Below are 19,020 nucleotides of genomic sequence, written 5' to 3'. Positions count from 1 at the left end.
CTACTTTACTGTTTACCTCAGATAGAGCAGTTACTGTTATGAACTGGGTCCATGTCTTTAATGATGGTATAAAAGGCTCTAAGTGCTGTAAAAACAAGAGAACTACACAACCGTCTAATAGGACTAATAAAATGCATCTAGGAAGGAACATGAGTTTGGCTGCTTTTCACTTTTACTCTAGCCTGGTTCCAGATCTGTTTGTACTGTCTTGCAAAGGTCACTGTCAGCACAAACTGATCTGGGACCAGGATAGTTTTAGAGAGACCGTTTACCAACAACTCTCAGAGGACTCCTTGAAAGTGCATCTGCATTCGTAGAGATGCGTAGGAAACAGAACAATTGTTTGAACGAGGTTATAAATGGCTGTGTTTTGGGGCACAGGGTAAATACTAATAACTCAATCCACAATGCTTTATGCTGTTCTGCCTCCTGGGTACAGCAAACCAACTGTGTCAACTTCTGCTCTTGGTTTTGAGTGATATCCAGGAAATAGGTACTTACAGTACAACAGCCATAGGATGTACATCACTAAGCTATTGACTAGGGAATTACACCACTAAAGCCTCTTCTAATTGGCTACAGAGCTATTGACTAGGGAATTACACCACTAAAGACTCTTCTAATTGGCTACAGAGATATTGCCTAGGGAACTACACCAGTAAGGCCTCTTCTAATTGGCTACAGAGCTATTGACTAGGGAATTACACCACTAAAGACTCTTCTAATTGGCTACAGAGCTATTGCCTAGGGAACTACACCAGTAAAGCCTATTCTAATTGGCTACAGAGCTATTGCCTAGGGAACTACACCAGTAAGGCCTCTTCTAATTGGCTACAGAGCTATTGCCTAGGGAACTACACCAGTAAAGCCTATTCTAATTGGCTACAAAGCTATCTAGTCATGGCCTAATTCACCAGTTGGTCTCTCCTCTATCTTCAGTTTAGCCCCAGTCCCTGTGGACTGGGGATGGAATTAGCAGTAATAGGAGAGATATGGTCGTCCATCTGGCAACCAATTCAACCATCACCATCCAAACCACACGTGGAGATGTTGTTTTCCCTCTCTTTAGCTTTTAGTTGGGTTTTTCACTGGAGCTGTCAAACAAAACTGATAATCTCAGACTGCACCCATATTCCCTACATAGTGCACTACTATGACATACTAGGACACACCTTATATTCCCTACACAGTGCACTACTTTTGGCACCCTATTCCCCATGTATTGCAATACTAGGACTTATTCAAATCTTGACAGCAATGAGGGGTTGTATACTCTAACGGTGGGAAACAGGCAGGGGTCAGGGGGTCAGGGTTTGACCTTTAACCTCTAGGTGAAAGATAGAATGCACCTGTTCAACCTGCTCTACTGACAATGGGGAGTAATGGTTCTAGAAGGTCTGGTTTAGAATGGACTTCTAGTTTGAATGGGTTTTACAAATGATTGTATGATTTATATTTTTCTGATACAGTATGTGTTGTTTTGATACAATGGAATTCAGTATTTTCAGTTTTTGGTGGTATAGGGTTAGGGAAAGCCCAGCCTGGATGCAGAACTTTTTCAAACTGCATTCAGCAACAGTACCTTATTGTGTTCAGGACGTGACAACAACAACAACAGTTCAGCTAAAGCAAAGACCAACTGGCACCCAGTCTAGTGATAAAATGTTTTAGGTAACAAAAATGTATACAAATATTTACATGTTTCAAGCTGCTCTGCAGCGTAACGTAAATCTCTATAAAAACACATAACACTGAGTTATCAATATATATATATATATCAATACAATCTTGCATTACTTACTCAACAATCTCTATATATTCATTTGATATGGCTGGCATTTTCTCCTTTTTCACTTTTAAAGCTTTCCTCGAGGTCACCATAGCAATGCAGGGTCCATTTACGTCTAGTCCCAAAACCACCATATGAGCAAAAGACGTTGAAAAGACGCTGAAAAGACATTGAAAAGACATTGAAAATATGTATTTTTGGTAAAAAAATATGTTGAAAAGATGTTGAAAAGGTTAAAACCAATTTCAACCAATGTTTCTCACTGGGACTACACAACACTGCATAGTGATCTCATTGATTAGTGCCCACAATCCTCCCCATTCAAAATACCTGAGAGGAATACATCGTAAGGCAGAGGAAAACATGTGTGCAGGTAATTTGTATCATTGGCTGCTTTAGGCACAATGGAAGGACAAACAAAATCCAACCCAGAGTTTCCATTTGGTGAGCCCTGAAAGCACTACAAAGGAACAACCAAAATCAACCCGGAGTTTCCGTTTGGTCAGCACTGAAGGCACTACAAAGGAACAACTAAAATCAACCCAGAGTTTCCATTTGGTGAGCACTGAAGGCACTACAAAGGGACAACCAAAATCAACCCAGTTTCCATTTGAATTTGGTGAGCACTGAAGGCAATATAGGCACAAGCAAAATCAAAAATCCAACACTGGCGCAAGTTCCCTCTCTCTCTTCTTTCCTCCTTTACTTTAGGCATGATAAAACAACCAAAATCCAACACAGAGTTTCCTCCCCCTCTTCCTCCACTCTGATCACTGGACACTAGGCGCCACCAAGTATCCATTAAAGGTAATATAGACATCCACGTCATCACTATAGACGGCGTTCTCCCTCTCCCTCTTGTAGAGCCTGACCCACACCTCATCGTTCAGCGCCAGGTCCATCATAACACTCTGACTCTGCATGATGGACCTCTCACTGGGCTGGGCGTACAGGATCACCTGCTCCTTATCGTTGTGCATCAGGTGGAGGTAGGTCTCCTTGAAGTTCCACGTGTGGATGTTCACGTTGAAGAAGTAGATACCTGGGACGAAGCAGTAGAATTTACCTTCAGAGAAAGGAGGAGAAAGTGATTAGTTAGTGTTAGAGTCAGGTGTTTTAATGCTGGGCTGGAACAAAAAACCTGCAAATAAGTGATGTTGAAGAAGTTGATCGTGGGATGAAGAAGTAGAATTTACCTTGAGAGAAGAGAAAGTGTTAAAATCAAGTGTTTTTTTATTATTAGTGCTGGGCTGGAACAAAAGCCTGCACTCTAGAGACACCAGAGTAGTAGTAGACGCCGCGGACGAAGCAGTAGAATTGACCTTTGAACATGTGTAAAAAAGTGTGTGGGGCCTCCTGAGTGGTGCAGCGGTCTAAGGCACTGCATCGCAGTGCTAGAGGCGTCACTACAGATCTGGGTTCGATCCCAGGCTGTGTCGCAGCCGGCCGCAACCGGGAGACCCATGAGGCACCGCACAATTGGCCCAGAGTCGTCCGGGTTAGGGGAGGCTTTGGCCGGCCGGGATGTCCTTCTCCCATCGCGCTCTAGCGACTCCTGTGGCGGGCCGAGCACCTGCACGCTGACTTCGGTCGCCAGTTGTACAGTGTTTCCTCTGACACATTGGTGCGGCAGGCTTCCGGGTTAAGCGAGCAGAGTGTCAAGAAGCAGCGCGGCTTGTCAGGGCCGTGTTTCGGAGGACACATGGCTCTCAACCTTCGCCTCTCCCAAGTCCGTACCGGAGTTGCAGTGATGGGACAAGACTGTAACTACCAAATAGATATCACGAAATTTGGAAGAAAAAGAGGTAAAAAATAAAATACAAAATAAAACAGTGTGTGTGTGTGTCCTCCTTGTGGTTCTTCAATTACCTTTGAACATGTTGAAGTGCTCGTAGAGGTTGACGAACACTGTGTCAAACACCAGGGCCTGGTAGTAGTCTATACTGTGGAGGGATTTACGTCTCCCTACAGAGAAGGAGGAGTGCTGCGGCTTACAGGCATCTCCCGGGGCGCCCGCCTGGCCCTTAGTCCCTTGAGGACCCATGGGACCCCGGTAACCATGGGGACCTTCTTTACCATTTTTCCCTGGCATGCCTTTATCTCCTCTGTCACCTTTATCACCTGGGGACGGAAAGAGAAAGAACATATGTTGTCTAGATCTTTCTGAGATAGCATGAGCAAGGAAATACCTCTCTCTATGTGTGTTTGTGTGTGCTTCCTTATTCGATGGCTTGGTGGATTTTCCACACCCATTGAGCATACAGTGGGGGGAAAAAGTATTTAGTCAGCCACCAATTGTGCAAGTTCTCCCACTTAAAAAGATGAGAGAGGCCTGTAATTTTCATCATAGGTACACGTCAACTATGACTGACAAAATGAGAAAAAAAATCCAGAAAATCACATTGTAGGATTTTTAATGAATTTATTTGCAAATTATGGTGGAAAATAAGTATTTGGTCAATAACAAAAGTCTATCTCAATACTTTGTTATATACCCTTTGTTGGCAATGACACAGGTCAAACGTTTTCTGTAAGTCTTCACAAGGTTTTCACACACTGTTGCTGGTATTTTGGCCCATTCCGCCATGCAGATCTCCTCTAGAGCAGTGATGTTTTGGGGCTGTCGCTGGGCAACACAGACTTTCAACTCCCTCCAAAGATTTTCTATGGGTTTGAGATCTGGAGACTGGCTAGGCCACTCCAGGACCTTGAAATGCTTCTTACGAAGCCACTCCTTCGTTGCCCGGGCGGTGTGTTTGGGATCATTGTCATGCTGAAAGACCCAGCCACGTTTCATCTTCAATGCCCTTGCTGATGGAAAGAGGTTTTCACTCAAAATCTCACGATATATGGCCCCATTCATTCTTTCTTTTACACGGATCAGTCGTCCTGGTCCCTTTGCAGAAAAACAGCCCCAAAGCATGATGTTTCCACCCCCATGCTTCACAGTAGGTATGGTGTTCTTTGGATGCAACTCAGCATTCTTTGTCCTCCAAACACGACGAGTTGAGTTTTTACCAAAAAGTAATATTTTGGTTTCATCTGACCGTATGACATTCTCCCAATCCTCTTCTGGATCATCCAAATGCTCTCTAGCAAACTTTAGATGGGCCTGGACATGTACTGGCTTAAGCAGGGGGACACGTCTGCTACTGCAGGATTTGAGTCCCTGGCGGCATAGTGTGTTATTGATGGTAGGCTTTGTTACTTTGGTCCCAGCTCTCTGCAGGTCATTCACTAGGTCCCCCCGTGTGTTTCTGGGATTTTTGCTCACAGTTCTTGTGATCATTTTGACCCCACGGGGTGAGATCTTGCGTGGAGCCCCAGATCAAGGGAGATTATCAGTGGTCTTGTATGTCTTCCATTTCCTAATAATTGCTCCCACAGTTGATTTCTTCAAACCAAGCTGCTTACCTATTGCAGATTCAGTCTTCCCTCTACAATTTTGTTTCTGGTGTCCTTTGACAGCTCTTTGGTCTTGGCCATAGTGGAGTTTGGAGTGTGACTGTTTGAGGTTGTGGACAGGTGTCTTTTATACTGATAACAAGTTCAAACAGGTGCCATTAATACAGGTAATGAGTGGAGGACAGAGGAGCGTCTCAAAGAAGAAGTTACAGGTCTGTGAGAGCCAGAAATCTTGCTTGTTTGTAGGTGACCAAATACTTATTTTCCACCATAATTTGCAAATAAATTCATAAAAAATCCTACAATGTGATTTTCTGGATTTTTTTTCTCATTTTGTCTGTCATAGTTGACATGTACCTATGATGAAAATTACAGGCCTCTCTCATCTTTTTAAGTGGGAGAACTTGCACAATTGGTGGCTGACTAAATACTTTCCCCCCCCACTGTATATGGATGTCTCTGATGCTTTAACCACATGATCTAAACAGGCCCCCTCTTGTCCAGGTCCTGTTTAAATGATCATGCTGTAGATACAGTCACCTCTTAGCACTCATGTGAGGTCAGTATTCTTCCTGATGTCTAGATAGTGATGGTCAGGGTTAGGATAGTGTAAACTGATCCTAGATCTGTAGTTAAGCCTTCAAGCCATGATTACTATCAGTAGGACAAGAATTTGAAAAGCATCTGGACATTGTGCTTTATGACAACCAATACCACTTTTAGAGAATCATTTCTCCATATATTTAGACTTAGTTAGCGACTCCATATACAGTTGCAAGAAAAAGTATGTGAACCCTTTGGAATTACCTGGATTTCTACATAAATTGGTCAAAAAATGTGATGTGATCTTCCTCTAAGTCACAGCAATAGACAAACAGAGTGTGCTTAAACTAATAACACACAAATTATTGTATTTTTCTTGTCTATATTGAATACATCATTTAAACATTCACAGTGTAGGATGGCAAAAGTATGTGAACCCCTAAGCTAATGACTTCTCCAAAAACGAATTGGAGTCAATACTCTGATAACCTGGAGTCCAATCAATGAGATGAGATTGGAGACGTTGGTTAGAGCTGCCCTGCAATATAAAAAACACTCACAAAATGTGAGTTTGCTATTCCCATGAAGCATTGCCTGATGTGAATCATGCCTCGAACAAAAGAGATCTCAGAAGACTTCAGATTAAGAATTGTTGACTTGCCTAAAGCTGGAAAGGGTTACAAATGTATCTCCAAAAGCCTTGATGTTCATCAGTCCACGGTAAGACAAATTGGCTATAAATGGAGAAAGTTCAGCACTCCCTTGGAGTGGCCGTCCTGCAAAGATGACTGCAAGAGCACAGTGCAGAATGCTCAATGAGGTTAAGAAGAATCGTAGAGTGTCAGCCAAAGACTTACAGAAATCTCTTGAACATGCTAACATATCTGTTGACGAGTTTACGACATGTAAAACACAGGAGGAATTTTGGACCATTCCTCTTTACTAAAATGTTTCAGTTCAGCAATATTCTTGGAATGTCTGGTGTGAACTGCTCTCGAGGTCATGCTACAGCATCTCAATCAGGTTGAGGTCAGGACTCTGACTGGGCCATTCCAGAAGGAGTATTTTCTTCTGTTGAAGCCACTTCTGTGTTTTGGGTCGTTGTCCTGTTGCATCACCCAACTTCTGTTGAGCTTCAATTGGCGGACAGATAGCCTTACATTCTCCTGCAAAATGTCTTGATGGGAATTCATTTTTCCGTCGATGATAGCAATCTGTCCAGGCCCTGAGGCAGCAAAGCAGCCCCAAACCATGATGCTCCCTCCACCATACTTTACAGTTGGGATGAGGTTTTTATGTTGGCGTGCTGTGCTTTTGTTTCTCCACACATAGTGTTGTGTGTTCCTTCCTTCCAAACAACTCAACCTTAGTTGAATCTGTCCACATAATATTTCGTCTGTTGCGCTGTGGAACATCCAGATGCTCTTTTGCATACTTCAGACGTGCAGCAATGTTTTTTTTGGAGAGCAGTGGATTCTTCCATGGTGTCCTCCCATGAACACCATTCTTGTTAAGTCTCTCTATATATAATCTTTATATAGTTAGACTTAGTTAGCTATAGTTAGTCTCTCCATATATATTATTTATATAGTTAGACTTAGTTAGCTATAGTTAGTCTCTCCATATATATTATTTATATAGTTAGACTTAGTTAGCTATAGTTAGTCTCTCCATATATAGTCTTTATATAGTTAGTCACTATATATATAGTCTTTATATAGTTAGTCTCTATATATAGTCTTTATATAGTTAGTCTTTATATAGTTAGTCTCTATATATATTGTCTTCATATAGTTAGTCTCTCTACATATAGTCTTTATATAGTTAGACTTAGTCAGCTATAGTTAGTATCTATATATATCATCTTTATATAGTTAGTATCTATATATATCGTCTTTATATAGTTAGTCTCTATATATATAGTCTTTATATAGTTAGTATCTATATATATCGTCTTTATATAGTTAGTATCTATATATATAGTCTTTATATAGTTAGTCTCTATATATATAGTCTTTATATAGTTAGTATCTATATATATCGTCTTTATATAGTTAGTATCTATATATATAGTCTTTATATAGTTAGTCTATATATATATCGTCTTTATATAGTTAGTCTCTATATATATAGTCTTTATATAGTTAGTCTCTATATATATCGTCTTTATATAGTTAGTCTCTATATATATCGTCTTTATATAGTTAGTCTCTATATATATCGTCTTTATATAGTTAGTCTCTATATATATAGTCTTTATATAGTTAGTATCTATATATATCGTCTTTATATAGTTAGTCTCTATATATATAGTCTTTATATAGTTAGTCTCTATATATATAGTCTTTGTATAGTAAATCTCTATATATATAGTCTTTACATAGTTAGACTTAGTTAGCTATAATTAGTCTCTCTATATATAGTTAGTCTCTCTATATATAGTCTTTATATAATTAGTCTCTCTATATATAGTCTATATATAGTTAGTCTCTATATATATAGTCTTTATATAGTTAGTCTCTATATATATAGTCTTTATATAGTTAGTCTCTATATATAGTCTTTATATAGTAAATCTCTATATATATAGTCTTTACATAGTTAGACTTAGTTAGCTATAATTAGTCTCTCTATATATACACTGCTCAAAAAAATAAAGGGAACACTTAAACAACACAATGTAACTCCGAATCAATCACACTTCTGTGAAATCAAACTGTCCACTTAAGAAGCAACACTGATTGACAATAAATTTCACATGCTGTTGTGCAAATGGAATAGACAACAGGTGGAAATTATAGGCAATTAGCAATAAAGGAGTGGTTCTGCAGGTGGGGACCACAGACCACTTCTCAGTTCCTATGCTTCCTGGCTGATGTTTTGGTCACTTTTGAATGCTGGCGGTGCTTTCACTCTAGTGGTAGCATGAGACGGAGTCTACAACCCACACAAGTGGCTCAGATAGTGCAGCTCATCCAGGATGGCACATCAATGCGAGCTGTGGCAAGAAGGTTTGCTGTGTCTGTCAGCGTAGTGTCCAGAGCATGGAGGCGCTACCAGGAGACAGGCCAGTACATCAGGAGACGTGGAGGAGGCCGTAGGAGGGCAACAACCCAGCAGCAGGACCGCTACCTCCGCCTTTGTGCAAGGAGGAGCAGGAGAAGCACTGCCAGAGCCCTGCAAAATGACCTCCAGCAGGCCACAAATGTGCATGTGTCTGCTCAAACGGTCAGAAACAGACTCCATGAGGGTGGTATGAGGGCCCGACGTCCACAGGTGGGGGTTGTGCTTACAGCCCAACACCGTGCAGGACGTTTGGCATTTGCCAGAGAACACCAAGATTGGCAAATTTGCCACTGGCGCCCTGTGCTCTTCACAGATGAAAGCAGGTTCACACTGAGCACGTGACAGACGTGACAGAGTCTGGAGACGCCATGGAGAACGTTCTGCTGCCTGCAACATCCTCCAGCATGACCGGTTAGGCGGTGGGTCAGTCATGGTGTGGGGTGGCATTTCTTTGAGGGGCCGCACCGCCCTCCATGTGCTCGCCAGAGGTAGCCAGACTGCCATTAGGTACCGAGATGAGATCCTCAGACCCTTATGAGACCATATGCTGGTGCGGTTGGCCCTGGGTTCCTCCTAATGCAAGACAATGATAGACCTCATGTGGCTGGAGTGTGTCAGCAGTTCCTGCAAGAGGAAGGCATTGATGCTATGGACTGGCCCGCCCGTTCCCCAGACCTGAATCCAATTGAGCACATCTGGGACATCATGTCTCGCTCCATCCACCAACGCCACGTTGCACCACAGACTGTCCAGGAGTTGGCGGATGCTTTAGTCCAGGTCTGGGAGGAGATCCCTCAGGAGACCATCCGCCACCTCATCAGGAGCATGCCCAGGCGTTGTAGGGAGGTCATACAGGCACGTGGAGGCCACACACACTACTGAGCCTCATTTTGACTTGTTTTAAGGACATTACATCAAAGTTGGATCAGCCTGTAGCGTGGTTTTCCACTTTAATTTTGAGTGTGACTCCAAATCCAGACCTCCATGGGTTGATAAATTGGATTTCCATTGATTATTTTTGTGTGATTTTGTTGTCAGCACATTCAACTATGTAAACAAAAAAGTATTTAATAAGATTATTTCTTTCATTCAGATCTAGGATGTGTTGTTTAAGTGTTCCCTTTATTTTTTTTAGCAGTATAGTTAGTCTCTCTATATATGGTCTTTATATAATTAGTCTCTATATATATAGTCTATATATAGTTAGTCTCTATATATATAGTCTTTATATAGTTAGTCTCTATATATATAGTCTTTATATAGTTAGTCTCTATATATATATAGTCTTTATATAGTAAATCTCTATATATATAGTCTTTACATAGTTAGACTTAGTTAGCTATAATTAGTCTCTCTATATATAGTTAGTCTCTCTATATATAGTCTTTATATAATTAGTCTCTATATATATATATATATATATATATATATATATATATAGTCTATATATAGTTAGTCTCTATATATATAGTCTTTATATAGTTAGTCTCTCTATATATAGTCTTTATATAGTAAATCTCTATATATATAGTCTTTACATAGTTAGACTTAGTTAGCTATAATTAGTCTCTCTATATATAGTTAGTCTCTCTATATATAGTCTTTATATAATTAGTCTCTCTCTATATATATATAGTCTATATATAGTTAGTCTCTATATATATAGTCTTTATATAGTTAGTCTCTATATATATAGTCTTTATATAGTCTCTCTATATATAGTCTTTATATAGTAAATCTCTATATATATATAGTCTTTACATAGTTAGACTTAGTTAGCTATAATTAGTCTCTCTATATATAGTTAGTCTCTCTATATATAGTCTTTATATAATTAGTCTCTATATATATAGTCTATATATAGTTAGTCTCTATATATATAGTCTATATATAGTTAGTCTCTATATATATAGTCTTTATATAGTTAGTCTCTATATATATAGTCTTTATATAGTTAGTCTCTCCATATATAGTCTTTATATAGTTAGTCTCTCCATATATAGTCTTTATATAGTTAGACTCTATATATATAGTCTTTATATAGTTAGTCTCTATATATATTGTCTTCATATCGTTAGTCTCTATATATAGCCTTTATATAGTTAGTCTCTCCATATATAGTCTTTATATAGTTAGTCTCGCCATATATAGTCTTTATATAGTTAGTCTCTATATATATAGTCTTTATATAGTTAGTCTCTCCATATATAGTCTTTATATAGTTAGACTCTATATATATAGTCTTTATATAGTTAGTCTCTATATATATAGTCTTTATATAGTTAGTCTCTATATATATCATCGTTATATAGTTAGTCTTTATATATAGTCTTTATATAGTTAGTCTCTATATATATAGTCTTTATATAGTAAATCTCTATATATATATATATCGTCTTTATATAGTTAGTCTCTATATATATATAGTCTTTATATAGTTAGTCTCTATATATATAGTCTTTATATAGTAAATCTCTCTATATATAGTCTTTATATAGTTAGTCTCTATATATAGTCTTTATATAGTTAGTCTCTCTCTCTCTATATATATAGTCTTTATATAGTAAGTCTCTATATATATCATCTTTATATAGTTAGTCTCTCCATATATAGTCTTTATATAGTTAGTCTCTATATATACAGTGACGGAAAAAAGTAATTGATCCCCTGCTGATTTTGTAGGTTTGCCCACTTACAAAGAAATTATCAGTCTATAATTTTAATGGTAGGTTTATTTGAACAGTGAGAGACAGAATAACAACAAAAAAATCCAGAAAAACGCATGTCAAAAATGTTATAAAATGATTGACATTTTAATGAGGGAAATAAGTATTTGACCCCTCTGCAAAATATGACTTAGTACTTGGTGGCAAAACCCTTGTTGGCAATCACAGAGGTCAGACGTTTCTTGTAGTTGGCCACCAGGTTTGCACACATCTCAGGAGGGATTTTGCCCCACTCCTCTTTGCAGATCTTCTCCAAGTCATTAAGGTTTCGAGGCTGACGTTTGGCAACTCGAACCTTCAGCTCCCTCCACAGATTTTCTATGGGATTCAAGGTCTGGAGACTGGCTAGGCCATTCCAGGACCTTAATGTGCTTCTTCTTGTACCACTCCTTTGTTGCCTCGGCCGTGTGTTTTGGGTCATTGTCATGCTGGAATACTCTTTGGTCTTGGCCATGGTGGAGAGTTTGGAATCTGATTGATTGATTGCTTCTGTGGACAGGTGTCTTTCATACAGGTAACAAACTGAGATTAGGAGCACTCCCTTTAAGAGTGTGCTTCTAATCTCAGCTCGTTACCTGTATAAAAGACACCTGGGAGCCAGAAATCTTTCTGATTGAGAGGGGGTCAAATACTTATTTCCCTCATTTAAATGCAAATCAATTTACAACATTTTTGACATGTGTTTTTCTGGATTTTTTTGTTGTTATTCTGTCTCTCACTGTTCAAATAAACCTACCATTAAAATTATAGACTGATAATTTCTTTGTCAGTGGGCAAACGTACAAAATCAGCAGGGGATCAAATACTTTTTTCCCTCACTGTATAGTCTTCATATAGTTAGCTAGTGCCTCTTTTCTAACTAAACTGGGTTGTTGCAGTGTATTAATATCAATCCTCTCCCACACTGCACTGCTTGATTGTATGAGGGTGTGTGGGTGTGTATTTATCTGTGTGTGTTTTCAGCCACATCATCAGGTTCAGTGCCAGGTGAATACTGCCTTCTGGGAGCCTCCCACCCTCCCTCGCTCCCTCCCTCCCTCCCACGGTCCCACCGTCCCTCCCTCCCTCCCACCCTCCCTCCCTCCCTCCCTCCCTCCCTCCCTCCCTCCCTCACTCACTCTAAACAAGGATTTCAATTAATCTAGAGTTTTTTTTTTATTGTGTGCGTGTGCATGTCCATGTGTGTGCCACACTTCTAAGTGAGAGAAACGTAACATCCTGTTGTTTTGGGGATAGGGTCAGGGGTCAGCTAAGCCTGACATGGAATCTCTATCACAGAACACAGATAAAACCATAACCACACACCACACCAAACAATACATGACATGTCTCCTGGACTATTTTAGAGGAATAAGGCTTGGAAATTTAACACAAGGCCTTTATCTCTTTGAAGAGTGTGTGTGTGTGTGTGTGTGTGTGTGTGTGTGTGTGTGTGTGTGTGTGTGTGTGTGTGTGTGTGTGTGTGTGTGTGTGTCTGTGTGTGTGTGTGTGTGTGTGTTCGGTTTGATTCCTTGTGTCTTCTGTGTGTGTTCTTTCTTCTTTAAGAACGTTGGCCTTGCTAATTACTGATCCTGCCAAGTGTCTTCTTTTCAACAAGCTGGCTAGTTCTGGAGGACTGGCTTGGGAAACGTTGCTCTAAGGCAATGCCTATATCTCATCTGGTCTGTTGGGATGTTACTTTGTACTGTACCTTTGAGGTTGGTCATCTAAGATACTGATAATGTACTGATGTGTGTGTGTGTGTGTGTGTGTGTGTGTGTGTGTGTGTGTGTGTGTGTGTGTGTGTGTGTGTGTGTGTGTGTGTGTGTGTTGTCTCTTACCTTTGAGAATGGTCATGTTGATGTAGGTGTGGACCTCTGGCGTGGCGGCGGCGTGGTGGGCAGGGCGTGCAGCAGAGGATTCTGGGGGCTGCAGGGGGTCGCAGCATCGTCTGCATAGTTTTGGGGGAGGTCTGGAGGGGGAGGGGATGGACGAGGCCAGGGGGAGGAGCAATAGGACGGACAGACACACCCCCAACATGATGAACACACTTGAGGGAGAGAGAGATAGGGAGAGCGAGAGAGAGGTAGAGAGAGATAGGGAGGGAGGAAAAGAGAGAGAGAGAGATGTGGGGAGAGAGAAGGTAAGGTAATGAGTGAGATCAGGGACAGCTGGATGTGTTGGTATTGGCTCATGTACGGGCCATGATCACTTCTCTTTAGTGTGTGTGTGTGTGTGTCCCTCAACCTACCTGCTCATGCTCACACCTGCACTGTATTAAACATGAAAACATTACCACCGCATTACCACATGTAAACATTACCAAACAACCATATGAAAATATTAACATTGACTGCCAGCCATGTCCACATGAGCTCACGGTTGGACACACATTTCCAGTGTCTCTACAAGACATCTGTTAGTGGGACAGGTCACCAAGCCCAGTATACACACACCATAGAACCCATGTTTTCTTTTTCTGTTTTCTTTTTCACAAGCATTTTTCCAGTACCAGTGATTTCCTTGGCTTTCACTAAAGCAGGTTAAATATCTTGAATAGCCTGAATTGCAGGAGTAATCCAGACTGAAGTTTATAGGAGAACGTATTGGCAATGTAAGAGAGTTATGGGTTGTAATAGAAAACTCAGCCCACATTAGAGTTGTCCCTATCTGGCCAAGATACAAAGTCAGAAGCCCTGCCTAGTTCTACAATGTATCTTCTTCAAATCGGATTTCAAACCTAACCCTAACCTCAACCACACTGCTAACCTGTTCCCATACCTTTTTTTTTCTCGATATAGACAACATAGACTATGCAGCTTGGCCATCTAGTGAGAACATCAGAGGCAGGCTAGGTTTTCTCACATCCTGGGTCTCTGAATGATCTGGTCACATCAGGAGGTATCAGTAGGACATGAACACTAAGTAGCATCACAAACCGTTACCTGAATAAACCTGGTACTTCCTGCTTGAGGAGAGGTGAGAAACCCACTTGGATTTCACTACTGACATTTACGACCAGTTTGAGTCCACAGTATTTAGGGAAGGGTTTGGCCCGGGGTTGAGAAAGACAGATGTTGAGAGTTTAGTTGGACAACACTGTAGAGGATGGATTGGAGGAAGGGAGAGAGAGAATGGATGAGTGTGTATGTGTGTAGGGGAGTATGTGTGCATGCAAGCATGTGCATTTACTGTATGTGTGTGCGTGCGCGTGTCCGTGTACAAGCACTATGAGTGTGTGTGTGTGTGTGTGTGTGTGTGTGTGTGTGTGTGTGTGTGTGTGTGTGTGTGTGTGTGTGTGTGTGTGTGTGTGTGTGTGTGTGTGTGTGCGTGCGCGTGTCCGTGTGCAAGCACTATGAGTGTGTGTGTGTGTGTGTGTGTGTGTGTGTGTGTGTGTGTGTGTGTGTGTGTGTGTGTGTGTGTGTGTGTGTGTGTGTGTGTGTGTGTGTGTGTGTGTGTGTGTGTGTGTGTGTGTGTGAATCAGAGCGACAGAGCGATAGGGCCGGAGAGGAAATCCCTGGTGTTTTACACAACTCCTGGAATGTTAACAGTCTTTCCTAAGATGGATCAATGGTGAGAATGATGGATGGATGAAAGGATGACGAGAAAGAAGGGAGGAAGCTTTAGTTTCCCTCTGTGGGAAGTTATGAGATAACCTACGTTTTACAGTTTGACCATTCCCTGCTGGGCACGATGGCGTGCCAATATTGATAAACAGTAACACTAGTATCAAAAGAACAGTACTGAGTCTTCACATTTTTATTTTCCAGTATTAGAAACAGAGAGAGAAAATGAGTCCAGGTGATTGAGACTGTCAGTCATTGAAGAACCCAATAGTTCGAGATCTCATTATCCACCACACATTTCTTAAAGCTGTTTTTGCAAAACAGTGGCGGGGCCCCTGCTTTGTTGTTGTTGGAGCCGCAGATTGCCCTTTTAAGTGTATTTAGCATCTGTCATCATACTTTAAAGTAATCACTTATAAATAACTTAATACGTTATACGTCAGTAGCTTGGCTATAGCCTACCTAGACTACAGTTCAGGCTATAGCCTACCTAGACTACAGTTCAGGCTATAGCCTACCTAGGCTACAGTTCAGGCTATAGCCTACCTAGACTACAGTTCAGGCTATAGCCTACTTAGGCTACAGTTCAGGCTATAGTTACTTAGGCTACAGTTCAGGCTATAGCCTACCTAGACTACAGTTGAGGCTATAGACTACTTAGGCTACAGTTCAGGCTATAGCCTACCTAGGCTACAGTTCAGGCTATAGCCTACCTAGACTACAGTTCAGGCTATAGCCTACCTAGACTACAGTTCAGGCTATAGCCTACCTAGACTACAGTTCAGGCTATAGCCTACCTAGACTACAGTTCAGGCTATAGCCTACCTAGGCTACAGTTCAGGCTATAGCCTACCTAGGCTACAGTTCAGGCTATAGCCTACTTAGGCTACAGTTCAGGCTATAGCCTACCTAGACTACAGTTCAGGCTATAGCCTACCTAGACTACAGTTCAGGCTATAGCCTACCTAGGCTACAGTTCAGGCTATAGCCTACCTAGGCTACAGTTCAGGCTATAGCCTACCTAGACTACAGTTCAGGCTATATTCTACCTAGACTACAGTTCAGGCTATAGCCTACCTAGGCTACAGTTCAGGCTATAGCCTACCTAGACTACAGTTCAGGCTATAGCCTACCTAGGCTACAGTTCAGGCTATAGCCTACCTAGACTACAGTTCAGGCTATAGCCTACTTAGGCTACAGTTCAGGCTATAGCCTACCTAGACTACAGTTCAGGCTATAGCCTACTTAGGCTACAGTTCAGGCTATAGCCTACCTAGACTACAGTTCAGGCTATAGCCTACTTAGGCTACAGTTCAGGCTATAGCCTACTTAGGCTACAGTTCAGGCTATAGCCTACCTAGACTACAGTTCAGGCTATAGCCTACTTAGGCTACAGTTCAGGCTATAGCCTACCTAGACTACAGTTCAGGCTATAGCCTACCTAGACTACAGTTCAGGCTATAGCCTACCTAGACTACAGTTCAGGCTATAGCCTACCTAGACTACAGTTCAGGCTATAGCCTACCTAGACTACAGTTCAGGCTATAGCCTACCTAGACTACAGTTCAGGCTATATCCTACCTAGGCTACAGTTCAGGCTATAGCCTACCTAGGCTACAGTTCAGGCTATAGCCTACCTAGACTACAGTTCAGGCTATAGCCTACCTAGACTACAGTTCAGGCTATAGCCTACCTAGACTACAGTTCAGGCTATAGCCTACCTAGGCTACAGTTCAGGCTATAGCCTACCTAGACTACAGTTCAGGCTATAGCCTACTTAGGCTACAGTTCAGGCTATGGCCTACTTAGGCTACAGTTCAGGCTATGGCCTACTTAGGCTACAGTTCAGGCTATAGCCTACCTAGACTACAGTTCAGGCTATAGCCTACTTAGGCTACAGTTCAGGCTATAGCCTACTTAGGCTACAGTTCAGGCTATAGCCTACCTAGACTACAGTTCAGGCTATAGCCTACCTAGACTACAGTTCAGGCTATAGCCTACCTAGACTACAGTTCAGGCTATAGCCTACCTAGACTACAGTTCAGGCTCTAGCCTACCTAGACTACAGTTCAGGCTATAGCCTACCTAGACTACAGTTCAGGCTATAGCCTACCTAGGCTACAGTTCAGGCTATAGCCTACCTAGGCTACAGTTCAGGCTATAGCCTACCTAGGCTACAGTTCAGGCTATAGCCTACTTAGGCTACAGTTCAGGCTATAGCCTATCTAGACTACAGTTCAGGCTATAGCCTACCTAGACTACAGTTCAGGCTATAGACTACTTAGACTACAGTTCAGGCTATAGCCTACCTAGGCTACAGTTCAGGCTATAGCCTACTTAGGCTACAGTTCAGGCTATAGCCTACCTAGACTACAGTTCAGGCTATAGCCTACCTAGACTACAGTTCAGGCTATAGCCTACTTAGGCTACAGTTCAGGCTATAGCCTACCTAGACTACAGTTCAGGCTATAGCCTACTTAGGCTACAGTTCAGGCTATATTCTACTTAGGCTACAGTTCAGGCTATAGCCTACCTAGACTACAGTTCAGGCTATAGCCTACCTAGACTACAGTTCAGGCTATAGCCTACCTAGACTACAGTTCAGGCTATAGCCTACCTAGACTACAATTCAGGCTATAGCCTACTTAGGCTACAGTTCAGGCTATAGCCTACCTAGACTACAGTTCAGGCTATAGCCTACTTAGGCTACAGTTCAGGCAAGTTCAAAAGCCAACAAATAATATACATATATATATATATATATTTTACATCAAATGCAAATGTACCGTGTTGTATGCAAATATTTGTATAGCCTACTGAATATGTTGTTCGTATGTTCATGACAATGTTATTCTGTCAGCATTGTAGAACTGACCCAGAGAGGGAGAGAACGCCTACAGTAACCGGTGGTCGTTCTATCAGAAAGGATTCATTCTAACAGCCACGTCTACAGACGCACAGCATACATTTATATGGTACACATCCTTATACAAAGCTTAAGCAAATAATTACTTGTAGCAACGTGCATCTTCGAAAATATTATTCTCCTTTCCATTCAGGCGCAAATGCACAGAACACTGCTGAGTTGGCTTCTGTTGAGAGTAACTTATTTCCAACGGGGGGAAAAATACATTCAATGGGGAAGCAAGCGGCAAAAAAACGTGTTCTACATCCGCGTGCATTCATGGAAACAATTAGTTGACTTGTCAGCAATAGATATAACAATGTCATTATACAGTTTCCATTTGACAAAGTCCTGATTCACTTACCTTGCGTTCCTCCTAGCGATGCTCGCGAATGTATTGGTGTGGAGGATCAGCTGTGCGCGAGGAAAATGTTGTAACGGGTAAGAACCTTTACTCAGCCTCTCTCACACGCTGTAGATTGCTTGCTTGCTTCCCCCTCCCTCCCTCCCTCCTCGCTGATTATAACTCATCCTCCCTTTCGCTCCTCTCTTTATGACTCCCTCCATCCCTCCACCCCTCTCTAAAGTACACATCCATTACTAAGACAAGTCTGCAGTGTACTACTCTCTGTCAGAATAGTTCAGCTGTACACTAAACCTCCATCAGAGCTCATTTATCATCTTCTTTATCATATGTTCTTCTCTTTCTTCTTCGTCCCTGTCCCTGTTCTAACTAGATTCCAGGCTGTATCACAACCGGACGTGATTGGGAGTCCCATAGGACGGCGCACAATTGGCCCAGCGTCGTCCGGGTTTGGCCGGTGTAGGCCGTCATTGTAAATAAGAATTTGTTCTTAACTGACTTGTATAGTTAAATAAAGGTCACATAATTAAATGTTGAATAAATAAAGACATAAACAAACAAACTGTCTTCATAGAATAGCACATTAAAGTTGATCTGAATCATTTTTCTTTTTCATTCAGTGTTGTCATCTTTCACCTCTGTCTCCCCTCACTCCTCTCTCCCTCTCTCTCTCTCTC

General features: G+C 41.4%; 1 protein-coding gene across 1 annotated transcript; it reads right to left on the bottom strand.

Annotated features, from left to right (window-relative positions):
* Positions 1–1,650: 1,650 nt before the first annotated feature.
* LOC106592628 (complement C1q tumor necrosis factor-related protein 1) lies at positions 1,651–18,500 on the bottom strand. The gene is made up of 4 exons (XM_045708522.2): positions 18,344–18,500; positions 13,350–13,558; positions 3,659–3,910; positions 1,651–2,855 (listed from the first exon to the last, which is right to left on the bottom strand). The coding sequence occupies exons 2-4, from the start codon at positions 13,546–13,548 to the stop codon at positions 2,560–2,562; spliced, it is 747 nt and encodes a 248-aa protein (XP_045564478.1). The 5' UTR covers positions 13,549–13,558; positions 18,344–18,500; the 3' UTR covers positions 1,651–2,559.
* Between the last annotated feature and the right edge of the window lie 520 nt (positions 18,501–19,020).

This window comes from Salmo salar, chromosome 02 (genome assembly GCF_965601325.2).
Source record: "Salmo salar chromosome 02, fSalSal1, whole genome shotgun sequence".
Lineage (NCBI taxonomy): Eukaryota > Metazoa > Chordata > Actinopteri > Salmoniformes > Salmonidae > Salmo > Salmo salar.
The sequence above is the reverse complement of the archived record's forward strand: the minus strand, read 5'-3'. Positions and strand labels throughout refer to the sequence as shown.